The sequence below is a fragment of the Amblyomma americanum genome, chromosome 3 (assembly GCF_052857255.1).
Source record: "Amblyomma americanum isolate KBUSLIRL-KWMA chromosome 3, ASM5285725v1, whole genome shotgun sequence".
Taxonomy (NCBI): domain Eukaryota; kingdom Metazoa; phylum Arthropoda; class Arachnida; order Ixodida; family Ixodidae; genus Amblyomma; species Amblyomma americanum.
The window spans coordinates 42,382,937-42,400,565 of record NC_135499.1 but is presented as its reverse complement, the minus strand read 5'-3'; the positions used below and the strand labels follow the sequence as shown (position 1 = coordinate 42,400,565).

General features: G+C 48.7%; 1 protein-coding gene and 1 pseudogene across 6 annotated transcripts in view; one reads left to right on the top strand and one right to left on the bottom strand.

Annotated features, from left to right (window-relative positions):
* Positions 1-17,629, bottom strand: part of faf (ubiquitin carboxyl-terminal hydrolase-like faf) — a 255,988-nt gene that overhangs the window by 79,971 nt on the left and 158,388 nt on the right. For all 6 annotated transcript variants that reach the window (XM_077657297.1, XM_077657293.1, XM_077657296.1 and 3 more), the window contains 2 exons: positions 10,477-10,815; positions 2,946-3,047 (listed from right to left, as the gene is read on the bottom strand). In XM_077657297.1, the coding sequence (XP_077513423.1) occupies positions 2,946-3,047; positions 10,477-10,815 (441 nt within the window). The remainder of the gene's footprint in view (positions 1-2,945; positions 3,048-10,476; positions 10,816-17,629) is intronic.
* LOC144124553 (uncharacterized) lies at positions 12,802-17,509 on the top strand (annotated as a pseudogene).

Sequence of the window (17,629 nt, the reverse complement as noted above, 5' to 3'; positions counted from 1 at the left end):
CGACTGGCCTGTAACTGTCACTTTTCAAAAAATTGAAATTCTGTCGCTTTTCGACCAAAACAGTCACACAGCTTGTGCGACTTGCAAGTGTGAATGGGGCCATAATTGGAGGGACCCTTCTTTTGTGCTGTTTGGCATGTTTCAGCGCAAGAAGTGCTCTTTAGAGAGGTACAATTTTGCTCATCAAGCGCACCCCATGGAATGCTACAGCACAAGTCTGCCCGTGGTCTTCTGGCCACTTTTCGGTATCCAAGAGGCTGCAGTTTTCTGGCATCGCAAAGCGTCAGGAAAACTTTATTTTCGTGTGGATTCTGTCACAGGGGACACTAGCGGTGTGATTGCGACTGAGACTAACGGTTCGGGCAAGCTTCACCATGGAGTTTGACAGCTTCCGTTCGTTCTGCTGTAAACAGCTGAGGGTACTCGACACTCGCTTGGCACCCGTTACTAGGCGGGTCATTGGTCGTAGGTTTGGTACTTTTGTGGCCTGTTCTGTGCCCGCATGAGACTAATTCGTCGGCAGTATTAATTTGACACTACATGTGCAAAAGGGTCGCCACCGCTAGGCAGCAGCAATGCCTCCGCTCGCCACTTCGCTCTAAGCGGGTCAAGCTCTTCGTGCGCTTCGAGCAATGCAGCTTAAAGGGCGGTTCACATGCAAGCGAACTGGCGAACAGAGCGAACAGCGATGCGGCGCTGCGAAGCGGTTCGCGAGTTTTCGTTTAACATGCATCGCCGCTCCGTGTTTCCCACCGCTGCGAAAACCAATGTTGCTGGCAAAAGATATGCGCCTTCAACCGGTTTTGGTGGCCTGCAAACACGATAAAGCATGCTATATAAGCATTATTTTGTCATTTATTTAAATCAATATAATTATTGCGTATTAAGCATTAAACAGCACTTTATACAATTTCTTTCCTAAACAAAAGTTCGTACGTGCGGCGTACAAACTCGCATGGCAACGCCGGGCCGTCATTGGTTGAGATGCAGTGCTGCCGCGTCGCCGCCGTGAAAATTTCCAACTTGCCCGAACCTCGCCGCTCCAGCCGCTGGGGCTTCCTCCGCCGTTTGAGAGAGGGTGTATGCGCCATGGCGGAGGAGTTCGCGAGCGGTTCGCTTGCATGTGAAACAGGCTTAAAATGCATGCGTTTGAGTCGGGACTGGAAGAAATTTCTAATAAAACGATATTTCGAGTAAAGCGATTTCGTTACAACGAAGGATTACTGTATTTCACTTGGTTTCACAAAAATGGCTGCCGAAATCAGTTTGCACATTCAATGGAGCAGTGTCGAGTAAAGCGATTTCGTTACAACGAAGGATTACTGTATTTCACTTGGTTTCACAAAAATGGCTGCCGAAATCAGTTTGCACATTCAATGAAGCAGTGTCGAGTAAAGCGATTTCGTTACAACGAAGCATTACTGTATTTCACTTGGTTTCACAAAAATGGCTGCCGAAATCAGTTTGCACATTCAATGGAGCAGTGTCGAGTAAAGCGATTTCGTTACAACGAAGGATTACTGTATTTCACTTGGTTTCACAAAAATGGCTGCCGAAATCAGTTTGCACATTCAATGGAGCAGTGTCAAGTAAAGCGATTTCGTTACAACGAAGGATTACTGTATTTCACTTGGTTTCACAAAAATGGCTGCCGAAATCAGTTTGCACATTCAATGGAGCAGTGTCGAGTAAAGCGATTTCGTTACAACGAAGGATTACTGTATTTCACTTGGTTTCACAAAAATGGCTGCCGAAATCAGTTTGCACATTCAATGGAGCAGTGTCGAGTAAAGCGATTTCGTTACAACGAAGGATTACTGTATTTCACTTGGTTTCACAAAAATGGCTGCCGAAATCAGTTTGCACATTCAATGGAGCAGTGTCAAGTAAAGCGATTTCGTTACAACGAAGGATTACTGTATTTCACTTGGTTTCACAAAAATGGCTGCCGAAATCAGTTTGCACATTCAATGGAGCAGTGTCGAGTAAAGCGATTTCGTTACAACGAAGGATTACTGTATTTCACTTGGTTTCACAAAAATGGCTGCCGAAATCAGTTTGCACATTCAATGGAGCAGTGTCGAGTAAAGCGATTTCGTTACAACGAAGGATTACTGTATTTCACTTGGTTTCACAAAAATGGCTGCCGAAATCAGTTTGCACATTCAATGGAGCAGTGTCAAGTAAAGCGATTTCGTTACAACGAAGCATTACTGTATTTCACTTGGTTTCACAAAAATGGCTGCCGAAATCAGTTTGCACATTCAATGGAGCAGTGTCGAGTAAAGCGATTTCGTTACAACGAAGGATTACTGTATTTCACTTGGTTTCACAAAAATGGCTGCCGAAATCAGTTTGCACATTCAATGGAGCAGTGTCGAGTAAAGCGATTTCGTTACAACGAAGGATTACTGTATTTCACTTGGTTTCACAAAAATGGCTGCCGAAATCAGTTTGCACATTCAATGGAGCAGCTTACACTCCCTGCGGAATCGCAGTCAATGTGTAGACATGTGCGCATAAAGATCCTATCCAGCACATGACAGCCTGCGGCGGTTTTGCCGACAGCTCGCACTCCGCACTTACAACCGCAGCCATTGGTGCAAGGCAGCTTTCAGCTCTTCCACTCACTTACTGATGAAGGCATGGTCACTAGCACTTTGGTCACTAGTTATCTTAATCACAAAATTATGATCAGGAATTTAACTGATGTTTCCTTTCAATCTGCCTCTCATGACACAGCTGTTGCAATTATGGAGAGCACTATTTGCAGTACTACCACCTTTGATTTCTACTGTCCATAAGTGCTGAAGAACCTCTTCAGCTTCGTCAGTCAGTCAGCTGCATTCTGCTGTTCATTTTGTCCCACAAGGCCTCCTTCTCTGCAGCTTGTTTCTCAACGTTGGCCTACAGCTGGTGCATCTATTTCAATGCTAAGCACCCACCTCATGCTCAGGTCGCTCTTCCCCCGAGAAGTCCTCATTTGGGTCGGTGGCTGCCCCTTCCACAGCCAGGATGCCCTCCCGTATGCTGTCGATCATGTACAGCTGGAAGAGCACGCACACAAGTGAGATACACATGCACGTACGCATGCACATGCGCAGGCTCACACACACAGAAAGACACATACACACCATCTGCTTCGTAAAAATTGTTTTAAGACACTGCTAGACATGGCCATGCTTGTTAGCCTTGAGTCCGCACAAGCAGTGGCCCTATACAGTAAAACCTCGCTGATATGTTCCCGGTTCGTTCGCTCAAAATCGCGGACATTAAAAATGTCCCATAGAGTTAACTATTTTTTCCCGGTTAATACATTCCCGGAAAACACGATTTCCCGGCTAATACATTTAAAATTTCGACAACTTGTGGTAATATAATACGTTTATTGACCAACCACACATGTGCAAACACACATGTGGGCCAAGTGAGAGGGCACGTGACGTTTTTTGCGGCAGTCACCCGTCGTCGTGGCTTCTCTGCACTGCCTCGATGCAATGAGGCGAAGCACCACCACCACCACCACCAAAACAAAAAAAAAACTGCGCACTAGCATTCGCGACAGCCGTTTCTGCGGGGACGCGGTATGAAAAGGAGAAGCGCTGAAGTTTCTTCACGGTGAATAAGGGAAAGGAGGCGAAGCTTCTATGAACTGCAACGATGCGCTTATGTACGAACAGGCCAGGTCTGGGAAATCAGAAACACTGCAACAATCAGCCACCGCGGTGGCTTTCCCCCCGTACTTGTGTGCAAAGGGGCGAAGCATCCGAAAATGAAGAGGAAGAGATTTTGATGTACTTTCCTTACTCCCATCGACAAACCAGATGCGTTACGAATTTCCTTCCGCACTAAAAACAGCGCGAACGCGGACACAATTCAGTGAGCACTGGAATAGGATCTGTTCAGCTGTTATGCCAAGAAGTGCCAATCGGCATTTTTATAAAGTGAAATTATCAATAAATGTCTTTCAACAGTCACATTCGAAATCAGGCACTGTGGATCATACGTTTTCTCGGATAACACGTTTTCTCCCGCAATGAAAAAAAATGCATCGATAAGGTTTCACTGTATTCCATCTCACAAGCCGTCTGGAGCAACGTGACGGCTGCGGCAATCTATGCCAATCAGAACGATGCGCGCAGCAAAATGTGCTCCTCCCTGCCCCTCGTTCCGCGACTGGTGACTCCATCACTGGGAAGGAAAGTGCACCAGTGTCCAGCTGCTACGTGCAATGGGCTTGGCCAACTTGGTGGACACCATGTTTACGTATGGCGGCACACCACTTCGCAGCAAGCCTTTGCAGTGCCGTGTTCGTGCAGACTTTCTCAGCTGATTTAACCAGTGAATGAAATGCTCACTGAAATTTCAAAATGCCATCCTGAACAACCATTTTAAATTAGCACAGTAACTATTTTAAAAATAGTCACAACACTGGTAAAAAATTCGTACTGTTGTGGTCTTTCTTCGCCCCAATTATAAGAGAGAGCTCTACCTTTCACAGTGCTGCAAAACTGCTTGAAATGAAGTATAGCTAGAGGCTTGGATCAGAATAAGCTCGTGCTCAGACTGAATGAAAAGACTAAAGAAATTTGTGCAGCCTGGGCTTGTGGACATACTGCTGCACACAGATGGATGTGAGTGGGAAGGTGTGCTATCAACATGCAATAATGCTTACTCTTTTCACACATGGCAAACAGTGCAGTGTTAAGGTGCAACACACAGACTACAGTTAAAACCTTGGCTTAATGAAGTCAGTAAAATCGGCAGTTTGCTTTATAATACTGAAATATCGCTACATTGAAATTCATCTCCTATCATGCTAAGAATCCGCCATAAAACGTGCTGCAGATAACACATGGAAAAAACTTTATTTGTGATTAAAGTGGTCCTTTCCTTCTGTCTTTTCATCACAAGCAACAATGAATGATGTTACGCACGTCTTGCTTATGTTGTGAACTCGTGAGCTGCCTCAGCACATCTAACGCACCAACCGCCTCATGGATGACAGGAACAACGCGCTCGTCTAAGTTTTAGTTTTGTTGTCATCATTATCCTCTTGTACAGTCACCTCCCGATAATTCGAAGCCACCTAATTGGAATTTTCAGTTAATTAGAAGTGAAGAGCTGGTCCCGTCAGTCTTGCATGTAATCCTATGGAAGAAATCGCTCAATAATTCGAAGTCCTCATCCAGTAATATTGTTTAATTGGAAGTTAATTTTCAGCCAGGATCCTCGAGATGACCGTCATTATTTGGTAGAATGTGCAATTCTTCAAATGCTACAATAGCTTCGTGCTCCGCATTGGTGTCATCGGCATCACAGCTGTCCGCAGCGCCGCCACTCTTGCAGCGGCACGATTATTCATTGCTACGGCTGCCGTGGTCTCCGTGATCAGCTCCGGCAGGAGGCGAAGCGGCTACCGCGTGTGGCCGGAGCTGATCGCGGAGGGCATGCGGGTGTCATAGGTGCATCAGCGCTGAATACTGGCAGTGGCGAGATTGTGCGAGATTAGGCTTGCAGCATGCGCAACGTATGTCGAGGCGTGTGTTGGTCGAGCACCTTTGTTGCATTGTGCGGGCAGCTTGTTGGCTAGGTTGTTCCGCGGGTGATCCTACGCTTCCGAATTGATTGTACGTAGTTGCACCGTTGATAGCCATGGCAAACCGTGGCTCTTATCGCACACTCGACCTGGCAACAAAAGTCGAGGTGTTGAAGGAAGTTGAGAATGGAGGTGCCGCCAAACAAGACATTGCGCGGAAGTACGGAATCAAGCCGAACACGCTCTCAAACTTCATCAAGAACAACCGCACAATAATGAATGCATTTGAGAACGACAAGTTCAAGACGTCGCGGAAGCGAATGCGCACCGGTGCTTACCCAGAGTTGGAGAAGGCTCTGCTGGTTTGGATTAGGGAGGCCCGAAGCAACGAACCTCTCAGCGGAGACATCGTTGTGATGAAAGCCCGAACGCTTGCAGCAATGTTGGGGATCGATGACTTCGTTTCATCAGATGGATGGCCGACGCGCTTCAAACATCGCCATGACCTCATTTTTAAGAGCGTGTGTGGTGAAAAAGCATCTGTTAACCAGGAAACATGCGCCACGTGGAAGGACGAAAAGCAGCGTGAATATCTCACTGAATACAAGCCAGAAGACATCTTCAATGCAGATGAGACTGCACTCTTCTATCGGCTTCTACCAGAGAAGACCCTGACATTGAAGGATGACGACTGTGCTGGGGGCAAACGCAGCAAGGAGAGGGTGTCGGTGCTGATCGCGGCTAACATGACTGGCACGGAACGATGTCGCTTCCTTGTCATCGGGAAAGCCGCCAAGCCGAGATGCTTTAAAGGTGTAAAGACGCTGCCTGTGGACTATGAGTCGAACAAGAAAGCGTGGATGACGACCGAAATCTTCAAGAGCTGGATAACCAAATTGGACCGCAAGTTTGCTTCCTCGAATCGCAAGGTGTTGTTCCTTGTGGATCACTGCAGTGCTCACGTGGATATGCTAGCCTTGAGTGCAATACGCCTCGAATTTTGCCTGAAAACACAACATCTGTTTTGCAGCCAATGGACCAAGGCATTATCAAAAATGTTAAGGTCCTGTACAGGCGGCACCTCCTCAAGCGCATGATTTTGTGTATGGACAACTCCACAAAATACGAGGTGAGCCTGCTCAGTGCCATCCACATGTTAGCGCGAGCATGGGATCGTGTGAAGCGAGAAACGATCGCAAACTGCTTCAGGGCTTGCGGTTTCGTGGCAGCTTTTGCGGAGGATGCCTCTGCAATTTCATCGGAGGAAGTGTCAACAAGCGAGCTTGACGGCACTGATTTTGGTGATGCTCTCAGTGACGTCAATTTTGAAGATTACGTCACCGTAGACAAAGTGGTTGAAACGTGCGGTGCATCGACAGATAACAAGATTGTGGAGATTATTCGGCCCCAGGAAGCGACCCAGGAAAGCGGCGATGACGCTGAAGACGAGCCGCAACCTAAGGCTGCCGATGCAGCTGCGGGCCTTGCTCTCGTGGAGCGCTTCTTTGCCGCTGAAGGCAACGCGGAAGTGTTCCGCCACATCTACAGCCTGCAGAACTTGCTTTCAGCAGCGCGATTCGGCAAGAAGAAGCAGAAGAAGATGACCGACTATTTTTCTTAGAGAAAATACTCGATTTCGCTGCTCATAAAGTGCTGTTTTTGTGTTTTTTGCTTAATTGAAAGTTCGTTTAATTCGAAGTTTTTTGCGGTCCCCGCGAACTTCATATTAACGGGAGTCGACTGTAAGTGCCTGAAGCACACCGCTGACACGAAGGCATGTTCCGCCGCTGCGACCTTGTAATAAGCCACATCGTTAGCCCCTCTTCCCCTTATTCTCCTTTCTTTCTCGATGCCAATCCTTTTACCAAGCTTTGGGCATCTGTAAATGCAATAAACAAAGCATGCTACCTTTGACCACAGGCAGCGCGTCTCATTTCACGCCGATTTTAGGCGAGATAGCGAGAGCCATGGGCTGACCTGGCAGGCTGCCACGGCTGTGCAGACGCTCATGCCAGACTCGCCCGTACTACCCCTGGTGGCGCGGCCAGTGGCATGCTTGTACAGTAAAATCTCGTTACTACGAACATCAGATTAACGAAATTTTCAAATTTACGAATTTTTTTTAAATCCCCGCCAAAATGCCTATACTTTCAATGTAAAAAACTCAGTACTACGAATTTCAAATTACCGAATATTTCAGAATAACGTATGTAATTTAATCTCGCATTCGTTGCAAGATGCTTCGTTATTACGAAGTTCTGTCGAAGTTCCGTACCAAATCCCCGATGCTGACGCCTGTCATCATCATCCGAAGCATCAGCTATGCGCTGGGGAACTCGTTGCAACGGATACAGCCTCAGCGGTATCGCCATCACGCGAGTGTCGCGTTGAATGAATATAGGCTAGGCGGCGCAAGCTGCCGCCCGATACAAAGGGTAAGGCCATTATCATCCATCCAGCGTGTGGTCACATACTGCGCAGTAGTCTTATACCCCTGTCACACGGCCAGTTTCAATGCCGATCGAGTCGAGGGTCTTCAAGATTCTCAATCACCATCGAACTCGAAGGAGTTGTGTCGCTGCTACACGGCAAATCTCAATAGCCATTGAAATGGTTCTCGTGTCTCACGCTACGCTTGTGTGGCGCCACAATCGCTACTTTAGATTTTACAAAAATAACAAAAATATTTGATAAATGTATATGAAATGCTTAAATATACACATGCGCGCATGTCGTTTAAAACCCTTTTAATTGCACGCACGTGACGGACAGATGCAGACACTGCTGTAGCCACTCTAATACAAGACGAGCCAAAACCAAGCCAGTCCAACTGCGTCGGAGCGTTGCTTCGTCAGGCTTAACACATGGGAAGTCGCCTTGATATCTGAAAAACAAATGCTATTTGACTCTTGAAACTTTATGCGAGGGTAAGAATGGGCAAATCGAAGGCGAATACAACAGCTTAGAACACGATATTGCTTTGAGGGATTAGCGGCGAAGCTGTTATCGCTGCGAAGCGGGCGGACAGTGCGCCGCCATGTTGTCAACGCAAAGTACGCAAACAACGCAAAGACCGCAACGCCAAATTAATGCGCTTAATGCGCTTAAAACCAGTCGGATACAATTTTAGAATTATTATACAGACTGCTAGCATTAAAGTCTAGGCGACTAATGTTTGTTCATGCTTTTGTACCATGAATATGTCGTGTATGAAAGTGCGCTTGGCGCCGCTCGAAGCAACGCTAGCAACCTTGGGCAGCGCTCGAAGACCCTCGAAATCTCGATGGAGTTCCGTGCTGCTCCGTTGACTCGATAGGCTATTGACTCGATCGCTATTGAAGCTGCCCGTGTAGCAGCGCTCGAGCGCCTTTGAGTCGATAGACTATCGGTTCGAGGGTCCTCGAAATGCCCGTGTGACAGGGGTATTAAGCCTATTCAGCGCAGTGTCACCACGTCGACAGCGAACGTTAGGATCTGCAAAGTTATCGGCGCTGTGATTGTGTTGTGCATTAGCTTTGCTGACAATGAGTTCTCCTGGCCCCCGCGTTAAAAAGAAGCGACGCCAGTTTTCGCTTAAAGAAAAAGCGGACATTCTGTCGCAGCTGCTGGAAAAAAGCAAGCGGACTTGTGCAGGGAGCTTGACATTACGCTTTCAACAATGGCAACGATGCTCAAAGATCGGGAAAAGATCATAAAACTACATCGAGTCGCAGCTGGCTCCCTCAAAAAAAACGTCTGTGGCTGGGCAACTACCGTGGACAGCGACTTCCGAATTATGTGGATAGCGACAGCGCGGCAGCTACATCCGCGGAGCTCACCACCGAAGACATCGTGAATCAAGTGCGTGAGCAAGAAGAATGTAGTAGCGACGAAGACGATGCCGACACTGGATCAGCGCACGAAGAGGAAGGGATTGTTTCCGGCTCGGATGTCCTAGTCTTTCTAGAGAAGACCCGATCATTCCTCGGGCGCTGCAAAGATGTCCTCGATGGCGTGCACAGGAAGGTAGAGGATCTGGAGGCATTCGTCCTGCAGCGCTTGTCGTCTACTCGCCAGAAGAAGATAACAGACTTCTTCAAGCAATAAATTGTAGTTAAACTGTGCCCAGCGTTATCGTTTAGTATTTACTTACCAAAACATAAATCTACTGCAAAGGTACGTAATTTTAGTTCTTGTGATGCATTACTGACATGAAAATAATGGTTTTTCAGTACTACGATATTTCAAAATAACGATTTAAATTCGGCGGTCCCGTGAAGTTCGCTGTAACGAGATTCTACTGTATGCATTCGCCACTACAATCGTCGTCATATTTGTGTCTGCCTATGGTCTCTGCATGAGAAAGCCGAGAGCCGACCATGGTACCATACTATGAACGCACTCCGATGCACGCTTCGTCAGGCACTCTGCTCAAGCACTTGCGCCCGTGATAGTTTTCTTCCCCAGCAATGAAATTTCGTTACATTGAAAGTGCAGCAAAATTATTTCCTTATACTGAATCTAAAAAATGCATGCTGTTCTATGGATGCAAAGTTACGAAAACAGGAATGTTTCATGAATGTCACTAATAACTTAAACCTTGTTAGCCGTTTGCCATGACTGGAACCAACCACACAAAGAATGCCGGTTTTCAGCTATGAACACTACAAGCACAAAGTGCTGTGCCTGGCACTGTGGTTGGTCTTCAGCATCTTATCACCTAGAAAAGTGGGTGAGCTTGTCCATATATTTAATACAGAAATGCATGGCAAGTAATGAAGCAAAAAGACAGCTCTTGCATTGACATTCCTTCCGTCATTTCATCTTTCTCTGTGCTGTGAAAACAAGAGAACCACTCGTAGAGCACAGCTGTCGCATGATTACTTTTGGGGGTAGGCCGATGGTGCAACTTGTGCCCCCTCGTCACCCCCCCTTCCCCCCCTTTCCCCTGAACCCACCTGCTGGAGGACAGAGTTCATGTAGCAGGTGGCGCCGGCATTCTTGAGGCCCACAAAGCCACCCCGGGGTCGAGGTCCCACGGGGGGCAGGTACTCCCACTCCTGCAGCGGGGGCTGCCCCTCCGCATAGAACATGTCTGACAGAAGGGCAGCGCACGCTGCGAGGTTCTCAGGGCTCTGCGTGCAAAGGGCCACCAGCAGGTCGAGCGCCGCACGCAGCGCATCAGGGCCCGGGCACACGGCCACGGCTGAAGCCGAGCCACCCCCATCGCCTGCTGCACCGCTTCTCAGCTGCGCCTCTACCCGAGATGCTGGAAATGCAAAGTCTTCCAGCAGCTCCTGCAACCCAAGGGGAGAGGGACAGGCTTCAGTACAACAGAGACTCCCCAATGCTTGAAAGTGGGAGGAATATCACACAAACCAGAACACGAGTTGAGATTTCTATTGGAAAACAATAAGCTGCAGTCAGCACTAGTCTTATGGACCTTAGCAAACTGTAAATTTTCCAGGAATATGCATGAGGTGTCAGCCATGCCAAGTAAAATGGCCACCCCTAGAGCTCAAATCAACAACCTTCCACTTGCAAGAATGCAAGCATGAGAGCACAGCAGAGCAGAATCCTGATGATATGAACCTCACAAGGCATCAAAAAATACTTGTATCATCCATATCCATACTCGAATCAGCACGCAGAAGCTCGGGAAATGCACTCATGCAGATTTGTTTGTGGCTGATGGGATTTATTTATGGATGTGTGCCACTGCTCACAGGGTGTATCGTATATCACGAGACTGGTGATTGCACCCTCAACAATGTGCGGGCAGCGCTTAAAACACAATCACGACTGTGAGTAACGGGCGTCATAAAACTGCTTTCGGTCGGTTTTTACGATTCCAGCTTTCCCAAGGCTCTGGTGCTGTAATGAATCGACCGAAACCAGTTGCATGATGTCCGCAACTCGCGTGTGTGAATGTGCTACTAGCGCTCAGGGGTGTGGTCGCAGCTCGCACATTTGTATATCCACAGTGCTCGCAGAAGAGCATTCTAAACATCCAAATTCTTCACACTGTATATAATTCACTTTGGCCAGGGAATTTACAGATTCATAACATCCTGAAATTAGCATCAGCCATGATCTAATCATCAGAGATTCTACTGCATTACGGCAGAATGTCGATGATACGAATCTCATGGCACTGCAGAAAACATTCGTGTCAACCGAAATTGATAACACAAAAAAACGAGCAAAATTCGCATGATAGAACATAGAAAATGCATTCACAGAAATCTGCTCACGGTTGACATATGATAATTTGCAGTTAAAGGGGCTCTGAAACACCTTCCAAGGAGAGGATATCAACTTGCTCAATTACTACACTGTGTTGTCATGAAAACCTGAGCCAAATAATACACTTCTACAAGCAGCAGAGAACCCACAATCAGGCGTCAAAGTTGGCGAGCCCTTCCTGGCAACATTTTCATGCTCGCACCCTGCTCCGTCGCTCGCATCTACGTATACATGTTGAGAGGTGGCTACTGGCTAGATTCTTTCAGACATCAGGCAGCTACCGTGGCCGCAGCCAATAAGCTGCGTAGCACCGACAGGTCAGGAAGCTTTGCCCACAGAGGTGAGGCCAGCAGAGGAGCGCCAACCTTCCAGCGTGCAAAAACTGACGAGAGGAGAGGGAAAGGCGCGAAGACGCTGAGATTCGAATTTTGACTACGGATAACTCTGTTTCTACAAAGCGCATTAAAAAATTATTCCTGGACAATATTCGTGAGCGGCGTGCTTTAACATCCCCGGCATACCGCAACTTTATTAGAGCCCCTTTCAGACATCCTTTTAAGGGGGGACACGGCTCTCTGAGACGAAAAAGTCACGAAAAAAATCGATTTTTTGAAACTTACTTTTTCGAAATCTACAGCTAATAATCCCTAAATTCACTAGGTTTCCAGTCACATAGTTAGTATTTTGAGCGCACGATCAATTTATAACATCCCTGTGAGCTGAATTCTACGCAAAAACAACGCTTTTTGTCGCGACGCGTAGCTCTTTTTCCACGCGCGCGATCGCAGCCATACTGGTCTTGTTGGAAAGAGCGGATTTTTTTCTTCAATTTGCCGCCACAAACGGCTCCGACCGTTCGCTGGTGACGTCGAAATCCGCGCACAAAGAGCAGTCCCACCACGCGGCCCTATTCGTCGAGCTAGCGCACGTGACCAAAAAGCGTGCTGTGATTGGCTGCGCGAGGTTCCCTTCGGCTGCTCTACTCCGCAGGCAACACGATGACTCGTCTCTTCGTTCTTTGTGACAAGTGTGCAACGATGTCCGATCCAACGGGAAAGTTCACCACACGGCACAAGTTCGGCAGAAGAAAGAAGCGATCTCATTATAACTTCCAGAAGCGTGCCATTCCTTCGGAGGGTATCGAGAACAGTCTGCCGCCACCAGCAAGCGATGCCGAAGCTGCGGACAGTGCTGAAGTAGGCCTAGCCAGCTCGTCGACGAGTTCAAGTGTTGTGGACAGCGGCCGCATTCAGCGTGACACTGCAATGTTACAGCGTGTGGATTTGGTGCAGAGAGAGTTTGAAACACAAGAAAAACTTTAAGTTCTTGCTTCAACGCCTGCAACAATGCAAAAGCTGGATTTTCTCACTCGCGCTGACGACGATGCGGTCGCGCCAGTTGACATTGAGCCGGGCTTTGTTATCGTCAACTTGAACTCCGTGAACGCGATGATGTCGTGCGTGAAGAGCAAAGTGTGCGGCAGTAGTGTCACTGTAGGCAGAGGCGAACGAGAGTATGGCCTCGCCATAAAGATTGTTATCAGGTGTGCTTGCTGCGGTGATGTTGCGTCGGCGTGGAGTTCGCCCCGCATGTACGGCAACCAGAAGGCCAACCCTTTCGTTGTGAACATTTTTGCTGCGCGCGCGATGCAAGCCACTGGGAATCGGCAAACGGCGCTAAACAATGATTTTGCCACGATGAACATTTCACACCGCGGCCTTCACACCAAAACAAGGCAGAGGTATGTGATGACGAAGTTGGCACCCGCGGCTCTTGCTGCCGAGAAGCAGACGACGCAGTGCGCGCAATCAGTTCGGGAGCTGTACGACGACTTGAAGCTTGGGAATCCCGGAAACATTGCCGTGTCATACGATGGTTCCTGGCTGACGCGCGGCCACTTGTCGCACATTGGTGTCAGCACGGTCATCGAGCTCTTCACAGGGCTAGTTCTCGATTTTGTTGTGCTCAGCAACTTCTGTGCTGGTTGTGAGCATGGGCCAAGGGAAGATGATCAGATGTACAAGGCTTGGAAGGAGAGCCACGCCTGCCAGAAAAACACCACTAAGAAGGCTGGTGAAATGGAAGTTGAAGCCGCCCTCATCCTTTTCCAGAGGTCACTACAACGACATAACCTGAGGTACACCACCCTACTCTCAGATGGTGACAGCCGCGTTTTCCTTGCGCTGCAGGAAGCCAAAGTGTATGGTTACATTTCGGTGGAAAAAGAAGATTGTACCAACCACGTACAGAAACAGATGGGCACAAGCTTGCGAAACCTCATCACAAAACATAAAGGACCTGGCCTTGGCGGTAAAGCCTGCTGACCTAGTTGAAAAGCTAACGCGGTACAGTAAAACCTCGTTAATTCGAAATCGCTTAATTCGAACTGACGGCCGGGTCCCGGCAAAGCCCTGTGTATTTCAATGGGTCAAAACTCCTGATAATTCGAATATGCCGGTATCCACGTCGGTTAATTCGAACTAGGCGCCGATGGCTGGCATTGCTCCTCGCATATAGAAGTCACCTCGTAGCAAATACAATGCGCTGAAAATTAAAAAAAAATGCAGAATGATGAGAAAAAAAATAAGCCAGCACGCACGAGGTGAGACGTGAATTTCGTTGCCCGAACCAACCCTCCGGTGCATGCTGTAGCAGGTTTTCGCTGCCGGAGCGTCGAAGCATTGGCTTGTCTATTTTTGGCTGACGCGCGGTCACGCGGGTAGCCACCCTACCGCGGGCGCCGCCTATGCTCCGGCCACGGTGGCTCCGGCGCAAGCCGTTGCAGGTTTCCACTGCGCCGAGGCGGTCGTGACCATTGGAGACGCACACGACCATGGAGGAAGGAAGTACTCGGGAGAGGCGGTTACGTCACATTTTTTTGAAGCCGCGCTTTTTTTCTGACGGAAATAAACGTTTCAATCAAGCGGGCCTCCCCTCCCCGTTCCCCCGCTTCCCTCTACTTGGGCGCCGTCCCAGCGCGCCTGCCCATGCAGCAGACGACGCCGCTGCGCCCAGCGTTCTATTGGCTGCGCCGTCGGCTAAACTCTCCCAGTAGCCCTTGCGAGAACGCGTGACTTCCGGTACCCTTTTATTGTGCAGCTCGGGAAGCGAAGACTCTTTCCTTTCCTTCATCCTGCACGCAGCACCCGGCCCCTCTTGCGCCTAGTCTTTGTTGCCGCGGTGTCTAGTGAAGTATGTGTTGCGTGATATTCCTCGTTTGTTTGGTATCTCGCTGGTGACGTCTCATCGACTGTGGCAATCATGGCAAACCGAGGAAAGTACTCCGCAAAGGATTTGAAGACGAAGGTGGAGATATTAGAGGAGGTCGAACGTGGTCTCCTAACAAAGACAGCGATCGCAGAGAAGTTTGCAGTCAAGAAAAGCACGCTGTCCGCATACCTCAAGAACAAGGACTCGATCTTCACTGCGTATCAAAAGGAGATGGAGCCCTCGTGGAAACGACTAAGAACATCGGCTCATCCAGAGATGGAGGATGCTGTAATGGCATGGATTAAGGACGTTCGCAGCAGGAACATTCCGCTAAGTGGACCAATAATTGCCGCAAAGGCAGTGGACTTCGCCAGCCAGATGGGCATAAGTGACTTCAGCGCGTCGGAAGGCTGGCTGTCGCGTTTCAAGGCCCGTCACGGACTTACGTTTAAAAGCGTTTGTGGAGAGGCAGCCGCAGTCGATGAAGAAATGTGTCAAAATTGGATCTCAGGTCAACTAAAGGACTACCTTGCCGATTACTCGCTCAGCAATGTGTTCAATGCAGATGAAACCGCGCTTTATTTTAAGTTGCTGCCGAACAAGACTGTCAGTTACAAAGAAGAGAAGCAAGGAAAGAGTGACGGTGTTGGTGTGCGCAAACGCGACTGGCACGGAACGGTGCCGCTTGCTAGTTATAGGCAAAGCAGCGAAGCCTCGCTGCTTTAAAGGGCTAAAAACTCTCCCTGTTGATTATACTTTCAACAGAAAGTCGTGGATGACGCGAGCAATTTTCACGGATTGGCTGCGCACACTCGACAGGAAGTTCGCGGCACAGAACAGGAATGTTCTGTTGTTCGTCGACAACTGTTCAGCCCATTGCGACATCAGCGAACTGAAGGCGATCCGTCTGGCATTTCTGCCGAAAAACACTACGGCTGTGCTGCAGCCTATGGACCTTGGGGTTATTAAAAACCTCAAAACACTGTACAGGCGCCACCTCCTAGAGCGGATTCTTGTGTGTATGGACAGCGGCAAATCGTACGACGTCAATCTCCTCGGAGCCTGCCACATCCTGGCAACATCGTGGAATGCTGTCATGGCGGACACAGTCGCGAACTGTTATCGAAAGTGCGGCTTCATTGAAGGCCCAGAAGCCTGCAGCATGGCAGAGCTGGATGCTCAGTGTGATGACGCCGTCGCGCTGCACCCTGCCTACGCTGCTTTATCGGAGGGTGTTGACTTCCAGAGCTTCGTAGACGTTGACAGCGGCGTGGAGACATCGGGGCCGTTAAGCGATGCCGAGATTATTGAAGCGGCCTGCGGTGACCAGATGACCAGATGCCGCGCAACTCGGGCGCGGCGAGCACAGCTAACAGCGACGACGAGTCCGACGGAGGCGACGATCCATTGCCACCCCCGAGTGCATGTGAAACAGCGTCAGCACTCGATCTGGCTGCGCACTACTTCTCCGCCGATGATAATTCGGACGCTGCGTTGGAGCTGTTGGGCAAGTTGCAGACGATGCTTGTCGAGTCACGGCAAAGAAAACGAAAACAAATGCGCATCACCGATTATTTTTCTCTTTGATATGCTTTGCCAATCTGCTGTTAATAAACATGTTTTTGAAGCATAGTGCCATATTTAATCATTAAGCTTGCTGCTTACGCAAATGCATTTTGATGTTAGCTCCAACCGCATAAACAAATTAACTTTATTTCCTTCGACATTCGGGCTCTATGATTTTAATTCGCGCAATCGCCCGCCGCAAATGTGTAGTAGCGCGTAGTAAGAGATAACGATCTCAGATATGCCTGTTTTAGCTTCGGCCCGTGCTGCCGGGCGTGATGGCCACTTTTTTTAGCGCCCGCTCGTTAATTCAAACAATTTTCCGGTCCCCCTCGAGTTCGAATTAACGAGGTTTTACTGTACTATGGCTGGGCCCTGAAGACTCACAAGGGTGATGTGCAGGCAATGAAGAAAGCAGTGATGGCCACTTATCATCACACAACGTCAAATGACCTGGTGTCAGACCACAGCCATTGCCCACCAGGACCGAGCTCATGGTGCCGCCAAAATGCAGCAAATGCTAAGGGCGAGACAGCTCCTAAGCACCGCTACAATCTGCCTCCATACATTTGTGAGGCCCTGTTGCCCATTTATGAGCGCCTTTACGACGAGAGACTTCCTGAGCGATGCCAAAGGGGCAGTACTCAGAACAGCAATGAGTCCCTTCACTCCTTGATATGGGCATTGGCTCCGAAGGAAAAGCATGCCTTCCTGTTCACTGTACAAGCTGCAGTGGCTGAGGCTGTGATGAAATTCAATGCTGGCTTTGAGAGGACATCCGCAGCAATACTGAAAGAGCTGCACCTCAACCCTGGAGCACTGAGCACGAAGCGCATGGCGGAGAAAGACCACCGCCGAGCAGTGGCATCTGCAAAGAAGCGCAAAACCACTTTGGATATGCAGCATGCTTTCAAAAAGCGTCATTTGGGTGGCTGCAGTCAGACTGACTACATTCCTGGTGGCTTTTAGCTACATAGGATGCAATATATGGCACTATTTTTTCTGCATTTTTGATTAAAAGTGGGTTTATTTCTTTTTTCTCGTTTTCTCAAAACACACATTTTTGACTTCTTGCTCATTTGCGGAAGC